The 9,962-nt window shown below is 33.3% G+C and overlaps 1 protein-coding gene across 9 annotated transcripts in view; it reads right to left on the bottom strand.

The window, feature by feature from the left end:
• LCOR (ligand dependent nuclear receptor corepressor) overlaps positions 1 to 9,962 on the bottom strand; it is a 124,181-nt gene that overhangs the window by 28,772 nt on the left and 85,447 nt on the right. For 6 of the 9 annotated variants that reach the window (XM_061402961.1, XM_061402959.1, XM_061402963.1 and 3 more), the window contains 3 exons: positions 9,434 to 9,566; positions 4,753 to 5,040; positions 1,883 to 1,976 (listed from right to left, as the gene is read on the bottom strand). The exons of 1 other annotated variant lie outside the window; for it this stretch is intronic. In XM_061402961.1, coding sequence (XP_061258945.1) covers positions 1,883 to 1,976; positions 4,753 to 5,040; positions 9,434 to 9,566 — 515 coding nt within the window. Of the gene's footprint in view, positions 1 to 1,882; positions 1,977 to 4,752; positions 5,041 to 9,433; positions 9,567 to 9,962 lie in introns of those variants that run through there. 2 more of the 9 variants (XM_061402964.1, XM_061402966.1) reach the window with 2 other exon arrangements.

Genomic DNA, 9,962 nt, shown 5'->3' with positions numbered 1-9,962 from the left:
TGTTGCAGATACACAAATACCACTCAGTTTTCCATTTGAAATAATCCAAGCTTTAAAGAAATTGCCCTTTATTTTCCCAAAAACTTTGTTCCTTAAGTTCTATTCAAAGTAATTATTGTCAGAGTTATAGAAACAATTTTTTAGCATTTTCTTTAGTTGAAGGAAACCTTCTTCTTAAAATACCAAGCATTGATCTTGAAATTTTAAGTGGGATACTTTCAAATAATGCTTTAAAAAAATCAACAACTGACATAAAGTTAATTCATAAGGTTTTCATTTTTACAGTAGAGAAGGATTTATCAGTGATAAAACTAGTAACTGCTAAAGCATGCCCAAGGGGAATAATTACATTAACTAGGCACAAAAGCAGAACTTTGCAGAAATAATGGTAAATCAGCTATGTTTTCCGAAAGTCTACAGGGACTCTGCTGTCACCAGTAAATAATATAATATGGATGACAATTCAACTAAAAGGTGGGTAGTACTGTTTGGTGCTTTCGTCTTCCAGAAAACTCTACCACAATGAGTGCATTTGCTTTCCATTCAGAGGGACAAACACAGCAATTTCAACCATACAGTACACAGATCTGGTGGCCAAGTTTAAAGAAAATCTTATACAAGGGATGTATTTATGCAAACAGCACTTAGGCTTCTACACGTGTCCTTGTTTACACAACTCAAGCTTTTTGATACATAAATGGAACCAAATGATTTGGGACCATGATGACTTATATATATAGTATGAACTATAGTGAAAAAAGGGCTTAAGAAAAAAAATGATTAGTAAACTATGCAAAATGAATTAAATTACTGTTACTTTTAGACTGAATAAAGGAGGAGAGAAAAAGGAAGATGATGGAATTTTAGAGAAAATAAAGGGAGCATTTTAGAAGTCAGTAAAGGAATCCTTCGATTTGAAGGTAATTAAGAGTAAGCTGGAGAAGGTTAGTCCATTTAGTGCCTACTTACTCCTTTGATATCTAAGTATCTTCCCCATGTTGACATTCTAAGAGTTAAATAAACCTAAATAATTAACTATGTTTCATATCTAGATGAAGCTCATTTTTGGTCACAACACAGTTTTATGAAATGCCGTCCCAATATGGCATCTAAGCATCTTAATATATGACACTTAAAAATGGCTACTATGTACACATACAGAGAGAATTAGATAATTCTTGCACTATAAAATTGGGTGGTTAGAAAATCCTCTTTAGTCTGGTAATAGTTCTCAAAACTGATTATGTAATAATGTCTTGGAAGCTTAAGATGGTTATCTATCAACACCGACAACCAGTCTTATCTAATCAAAAACAAAAAATACACACAATTATTTTCTGAACTGCCACACAAGAGTTAAAATTGCAGTTCAAATCAATAAACCAAACCAAACCAAACCAAGCAAGGAAAAAACGAATAGCCCCTATACTCCGTTAGCAACACCAAGTTAAAGACTGGAACCCAACTTTCATTCAACAACTTCAGCATACAAAACACTGCCTTTACATGTGAACTCTGGAATTATTTAGGTTGGGTTCATATTCCTCAACACTCAACAACAAAAAACCCAAAGACATTCTTGCCATATTCCTAATTATTTATTATTTGTACTAAACGGGCAAAATTGACTATACTTGCCAATTCTAGATTTCATAGATTGTGCCTTTACTTGATTGACAGACTAAAAGTAATTTTACTAACGGTCCACCTGTAAGTGTTAGTTGCTTAGTTGTGTCCGACTCTTTGTGACCCCATGGACTGTAACCCACCATAGGAGTGTTACTCTAATGGACTGTTTTAAAACATACAAGGGAGACTGGCATCAATCTTTGATAAACTGTCCCCTGTAAAACTGTGGAAGGCCACAAATATTTTCCCTTACCCGTTCCCTTGAGTACTGGAGCAGCCTGGAGAATGGCTCAGGGAAGTGCTGCCAGCACACGGACTTTTCTTAGTGGACAGATCAAGTACACCGTCTGCAGAGACACAAAGAAACACCTGAGAATATTAAAAACTGGGAGCAACGTGAACTGAATAGGCTAAAAGTGTCAAAGCAGTAGGCTTACTCAACTAAACAGATAAAACTAGCCGTACGTTTTCAGTTACAAAACCAATTCATTAATAGAATCAGGATATTTTTTCTTCCAAAGAGACATAAGTTTATCAAAGTCTGTTGTGTCTACCATCTCCAAGAGTTAAACATTTTATTAATAGGACAAAAGAAAAGTTAAAGCATAACACTAAAGATGTTAAGATACAGTGAGATATTAGAAACAGCAGTTTACATCATATGAGGCTCTGTGATGGAACTATGAGATGTCATTTTTTTTAATTACCTTGATCTAAGTATATAAGATTAATGAGATAATGTCATACAAATTATAAAACCAAATTTCTCAAGAGCTAAGGCTACCTGAAGTATCAGGGGTACATAAAAGTTAGATTTAGAAAAAATTTAAATGCAAAACTCATTTTAAAAACAAATTTATATGGTTATAGTAAACATATATACTGTATAAGATAATATGCAAGATGAATCAGTTGTTAACTGTTTATAATTTGCATATATCCAAATTACTATTTGGACATATCTGCAAAAGTCTGTATATTTGGATTCAAACTTTCAGGGAAAATCAGCAGAGATTCAAAATTTACTTGCTCATATTTACAAAGGCAAGGTTTTTCAATTAATAAGCTACTATAAATTGATGGCAAAGTTTAAGGAAAGAAAGAAGAATGACACGGCCTTGATACTGATGGGAGCCTTGGGGGAATAATCATTTCTTTCTTTTACTATAAAAATCACAAATTCATGTTATTAGAACATAAAATAGAAGACTTTAACTCTATCCAAAAGCCATTTTTCCCCCTGTAGACATGTCTAGAAAAGAAAACTCATAGTCTGAATAACTTTTAAAGCTGCTGTTCTGTTCGAAATTGGAACACTCAATGCCTCTGATTTTCAGTTGGTAGGCAGAGAGGCCTGCTATCTGGTTATATTAAAGACCACGCCAATACAGAACCCTCTTGGGACTTCTGTCCGAGGACACTGTAACTCCCTATTTCAGGTAGTTAGAAATAAATATGCAACTCAGTTTATAAACTAAAAAAGCCCTCAACTCATACAAAGTAAGGACACTGTGTTGTCTCTTAGAGCCACTAATATTTCTAAAAACATAATTGAAATCTTGTAGAACCAAGTATTCCATTAGAGATCTAATCCAATTAGATTCCTAACAAGAAAATGCACTGCTTCAAAGACAATATTATTTTCACAGTCTAATCATATTATAGGTAACATACTTCAAACCTATCACTGAAAAATTGTGATTTAAGTTGAAAATACATTAAAATTTGTTAGGAAAAATAATTTTAGAAATGTTTCATTTGAAGTTGATATACTATAATCCTATCATCTAGCTCGAATTTCTCTTGCTGTCAACACAACATACCTTTCAAGTATAACACTTGCCATAAGAAGTTAAATTAGACTAATGTGTATCTTTGCATGTTAATCTCCATTATTAATATTTTAGACACAACCTCTATGCCATCATTCTCCTATTATAAACCCGAAGTTTGAAATGCAACCTTTAGAGCAAATAGACTGTTAATGAAAACTACCAATCTGTGGTAAAGAAAACAATTCTCTATAAAACGGAAAAGAATAACTTTATAAACAACATGGTAACCAAAGGAGGTCTAGAAGGTCTCCTGCTGGGAAATCTTAAGAGATTTTGACTGCTGTTCACTCACAGAAAGAGAAAGAAGGCAAAGGAAAGCTATTCAAAAAAATATTCTTTAAGAAGCAACTAAAGCCAGCCCATTAAATGTCATTACTTCATAAATTACTTAAAATGAGCAAAATAAAGTTCTTTCAAAGAGATTCCTACATGAATTAAACTTACTTTTCAAAATAAATCTATTTCTCACCAATAAATTCACACTTTTATGAGACTTCTATGGCAATAAAATCTCAGTAATACAGATATCACTAATCTATAACTTGTAGCGGTTCAAATAGTGGCCAAATTGAAATGATTACTTCATCTTTGTGAAATTAAAGGTAAAATGAGATCACAAAGCAACAAAGATATAATATACTTAAGAGAGTACCTTTTCAAAGACTCAAGAAATAGCTGCTCTGCAAAACTGATACCCTCTCAATCTCTTAACTTAATTAGCACCCTCACCAATAGACACCTTTTGAAAATATTCTAACTAGTTCATAATACAGTGTATGTATGTGTATTTATAAAATGCTGAATATATTTTAACAACCCAAGTGTTTCCACTATCTTCTCAATATTTCTAATCCCCTGAGTTTTTTAAAAATGCAAGTAATATATATTTTTGCCTCATGATCTCACATGCAGAATGTAACTCCTACCTAACAAGATGTATTTATTTCTCAGGTAGATGCTAATCCTAAACATTGATGGGAAGGGGGGGGGAAGTTAATTTTTCAAAAGGATTTTAAAAACAATGGATATGACAATGCTTTGGAAAGTATGCAATACTCATATAAATATCAAGTAACTATATAAGCACTTAACTTTCCCAGGTGGTACATCAATCATGACTATGAACTACTGATGGGTAAGGTAGCCAATTTATACTTCTTCTCTATCACTGCAGAGTCCAGAATAATTTAAAAATCACATTAGTGATGCCCTACATGCCAATACCATTTTTTCTCCCCAAACTAAAAGTATTCTATTGGACAGAGGAGATCTTGACATCAAACCATACCTTGTTCGCTAGGTTCTGACTGAGACTTTCTGACAGTAAGGTCCAGAGGTGAGTCTTGGTCAGCCATGAGAAGTTTGCTGAGCACAGGGTTCTGAGCAGTTGCAGCCGTGGGAGAGGTGGTGACTGGAGATGCTTTCGGCAGGCTTTGGTTCTTTGTGCTATTGGGCTGGCTGGGGTCCTGAGTAGAGCTATTTTTTGAGGTATATTCAGCAGCAAATTGTTGGATCATTCGCTGCATGATCTCACGGGCCACTAGGGGAATATTGGGGTCGGAGACCCAGGGACTGTCTGTAAACAAAGATTTATTTACTTTTAAAGTGGGACAATGTACTAAAAAGAGACAGCTTTCAAGCAAACAAAATTTCATTTTATTTTTCTTTCTTAAAATGCAATATCCTAAAAATAGTATTCCCTCTTAGAGCTATATTTTTAATCTGCAGGCTTATAAAAGTTGATTTTTAAAAATAAAATTTTAATAAAATTATTTCTACATACCACCCCCACCCCCGAATATGAAGTCAAATAAAGGGATAACAAATAGTATATCATATGGGTAAGAATCACTTACCTGATATAGAAATCCCCAAACCCCTTTTCAATGAAATTACTCCCTTCTTTACCACCTATGGATCACATCTGGTTTCCCCTAGATCCTTCAATCATTATCTTCCTATATTACTGAAGAATGAACACTTTCTGCTTAAAGACTGCAGGCATATCAACATTATAAAAGGAGGTACTTAAGATTCATGATAGGCCAGGGCAACAGATGTCACATTTTAATACTCATCACAACCACTTTGAGGGTTTGTAAAAAGAGATTGCTGGGTCATTTCTCCAGAGTTACTGATTTAGCAGTTCTAGAGTAAGCTCAGGAATTGGTGTTTCTAACAAGTTTCTAGATGCTGCTGGCCTGGGGACTACACTTCTAGAATCTCTAGGCTAGGAGTTTAAATGCCAAACCTCAAAACTTTAAGACCAACTTACTTTTGATAAGTTCTTTATGCTCTACCAACCACTGAACACAGTAGAAGAGGAAGTAATAAACATCTAAGTTATCAATTTCTAATCAATGTTAATTTTAAAATAAAGACCATATGAATTCACCAACTTATAAAACCCTCAGGACTGGAAGGGACCCTGAAAGTAAAATAAAAGGGAAAACATTTTGCATAAATATATTATCATCACATCTCTGTCATTAACACACTATCAGGGAGATTAAACGTTGTTTGAGAAAAGCAGAGATAATGTTTGTTTACTCCTGTACTCTCAGCACCTGATCTTGGTATAAAGTATGCATTTGTATTTAGTTGACTAATAAATGGATCACTATCAAATCAGTCAACAAACAGTTCTTAAAAAAAAAAGCAACAAATGAGATAAATGTGATCTAAAGAGTAAATGGCATGTTCAATTTTGTACAGATGGCTAGTGATAGACCCTTGATTAAAACATTCCACCCATATTTTATACTTCCTTCCTACACTTCCTAGGCTTTAGAAGATGGGTCTCAGAAAACCTGAGTTTCCTTACTCTTTTAAAGATTAACCACAGAAGGTCAGTTACTTTACCCATAGTATTTTGGAGCTATAAGAAACCTTGATTAGTCAGAAAAACTGACTAATTGCTATTAATTTATCACTAAAATCTAAAAACCAAACACATCATTCAAATCAAACAGGACTCCCAAGAACAAATTTTTTTCCTGAAGGAGGACAATATTCAATATCAGAAGATAGTCATATCCTAAAGTCAGAATATTTAATTCTCTGGAGTTTAATAAGGTTTGTTCTATCAATAATAACATTTCTGTTCTACTATAAAGTATTTTCAATCTTAAGTTTCCTCTCTATAAAAGAGACTATGGGTATGCTAGATGGTTAAAGAATAAACGTATTCAACTAGGTAATTAAGTTCAGAAGTTATTACAATCACTGACAGGGGTTCCTTACATGGTTTAATGACATTTTAGCCATGTATTGCTTTGTTCAACCTCTCTTCTCTGCGTTTTCTTATTAGGATTTCTTATTAAGTAGAGAGTCATTTAACTTTTTTTCTTTCCATATCATAAAATCCTCTGAATGTATATAATTTTAAGTTTTAAGATGTTACTGTATCTTTTTATCATCTGAAAAGCTGGAAAATAAAAGAAAGCTTCCAAACAGGAAGCAAAAATGAATTTATGAGATATTTCTGTGTTTAACTAGATTAATAAATATTAAAGAGACTTGCAAAGAGTCAAAGATTTTAGGATAAAAACCATAAATAGCTACTTTTGATCTTTAAATGTCTGCAGCATATTTTGCCCCTCTGTTGAAGAACTACTATATTCATGAAACAGTTCGTGTTTATGATCAAAGATCATTTCCTGCTATGTCTCTTGAAAATTTCTTGAAGCATTTCATTCTTTAATTTACTTAAAACACAACATCTATAAACCTAGCCATCCTCAGGGAAACATGCACAACTGAGTCAAATAAAAACAACGTATCAGGTCAAAGTTAAAACTACAGAAAGCACATGAATGCTACATCATAGCCACCTGTTATGTTTTTAAAATGCAAATCTAACTTTTAGGAAAGTGTCAAATTTTGAGAGACAAGTGACAAAGCCAGATGAAAAGAAATGATTATGACAGCTGTACCGTCCTTAAATTGGAATTTATTACATAGAGTCCATACCACAAAAACCTACTTTTATTTGCAACTAATGTTCCTACCTAGCTACAGATAACCTGTTCATACTCAATTATTCAAACAATTTGTAATACTCTGGAAACAAATGACTAAATCCAAATATCTTATTTATTAAAAACAAAATATTCTCAGATTAAATTGCCTGTTACATCTCTGGAACATTTTTTGATATCAATTTGAAGCCTACTAATGCCCATCTTTAGACACACCCAAGAGGATTAATAAAAAATCTAAAAGTAACAATATTAGCACATAAAGGAGAAACTTCCAACTGCAAAGCAGTATTTCTTTTTCTAAGCATCATATGCCAGTATACAGACAAATATACAAACAATTCTACAATTTCAGAGGATTCTCATCTCTTAAGACCTATTCCAAGGTAAGAATTTCTCCTCTAAAGGGAATGTACCCCTAAATTTAATTTTTGGATAAAAACACTTACAAGAACTTTAACCTACATTATTCCTATACAACAAAGAGATGGGACTAGTAGAGAAGCAGGCTAGAAATCTCTTCAAGAATCTGCTTGTGATTAACCTCACTAACTCCCCCTAAGCAGAGTGGATTAAAAGTGGTTGGTTCCTCCATGTAAATTAGGAAGAGGAGTTCCTCTTTTCAGTTAATGACATTTCCTACAAGCATTAGACCCATGACCCAGTGCACTTCCTAAAGGAGAGGAACAGCAGAAAAGCTGGAAAGGTATTTTATTTAGTTAAATAAACTCACAACTGATCTATCAGTCATTTATACTTTAAATGTGAGTTACTTTAATAAAACACTCAAATGTTCATAAAACTAACGTTTTGAACACAACTTTGGAATCAGGGTATTTTATGGAAATGAAATGGTGAGCACGGAGGCCTTTGGTTGGGAGCTTGAGGTCAGAGGGTACTAGAGGATATTAAAGGAAGTGAGGATGTAGTAAAAGATTTAATTTTATCTGGAGATCTGATGGAAAAAGAAGGGAAAAAAGTGCCTCTGAAAAACAAAACCCTTCTGTACTCCTTAATTTCGTATGTTGCTTTACTTCATACTCCCTTTTGAAAATATCAATCACATTAAACAGAAGCTCAGCTAGTCTCCAAGTGTATGTAACCAACCCGTTGGAATCTGCACTTATCAGACTTATAACCAGTGTACAGACAAACATTACTCCTCAAATTCTGGAAGAGAGAAGGCCACTTTTAAAGGAATGAGAGGTGTAAACCAGAGCACATGGAGAAATATTAAAGAAAATGGAATAATTGAGTCTGCTGAAGATTAAATAAAAAAAACTTTCTAGCCTATCATAGTAATCACCATTGTGGAACTAGAGAGATGGCATAAATAAGGAAAACAAATTCATTTAGAAAGAATTTCTTTCTTTAATTTTAGTACTTAAAATTTTTAGTAAAACAAGGCTGTATCAAGGAGAAAAAAAAGTTTGCAGATCTAATTTTAAGATAAAACTTTTTCCTCCAAATGAAATTTCAATGAGGAATTATTAAAATTCTATACAGTTTTATGGTTATCAGTGACTAAAATAGTGACTTCATTTTTTTTTTTTTTTGGCCATATTGTGAGCTTGTGGGATTCTTAGTTCTCTGACTAGGGAATGAACCTGGGCCATGGCAATGGAAGCCTGGAATCCTAACCACTAGACTATCAAGGAACTCCCAACAGTGACTGCTTAGGTAAGAAAATTTGTCTAACAAAATACAGAACTACTAAGACCTTACAATTTTCACACATTCATAATAATTTTAAGAATTATTTAACTACTAAATCTTACACGGTACCATCACTGCATAGCAAAAAGGAGGGAGAGGGCTGCATCACCCATTCCAATTTACCCTTGACCAAAGGAATATAGAAAATTATAAAGTATACTATCAATAAAGAAAAATGTGTTTAAATTAAACTCTTTTAAAAACTGACATTGAAATTAAGGAGACTAAAATAAGACAAGCAGATACTAAATGTCATTCTTCACTGGAACCAACCTTTTCTACAAAAGACTGCATTGAGGAACTCTTCTGCTTGTCTCTCGAATCGAATGATTTTTGCTTGCTCTTGTTTAAGCAGAGCTTCTTGCCCAGCTCCCGAAGCTGGCTCATCCAGACCGACTAAGTGTCCCTGCAAAAATATTTGATGAAATGTTTGCACAAAAATCCTTCCCCATTCAATATCAAAAGCAGAGATCCAAAATCAAACACAAATGTTAATAACAGATAAATCAGTTTAATACAATTAAAATATTTTAGAACTTCAAGTCAGGATAGTATTTATCGCCACAAAAGTATAAAAGCAAAATGAATATAAAAGATTATTTGGGGTGTTTTTTGAGTATGAATTTTGCTTAAATTTATAGGTTAACTCCAATTAAACTATAATTAAAAAAGGGAAAATTTCTTTGAGCATTCACATACATCGGTTCTTGTTATATTTTAGCAACAGTTTACAGACAACCCAACTCACACGAAAAGGTATCTTAAACACCAAATCTCATTTGAGAATCATGTTCGCCCTACC

This window comes from Bos javanicus, chromosome 26, assembly GCF_032452875.1.
Source record: "Bos javanicus breed banteng chromosome 26, ARS-OSU_banteng_1.0, whole genome shotgun sequence".
NCBI lineage: Eukaryota > Metazoa > Chordata > Mammalia > Artiodactyla > Bovidae > Bos > Bos javanicus.
The sequence above is the reverse complement of the archived record's forward strand: the minus strand, read 5'-3'. Positions and strand labels throughout refer to the sequence as shown.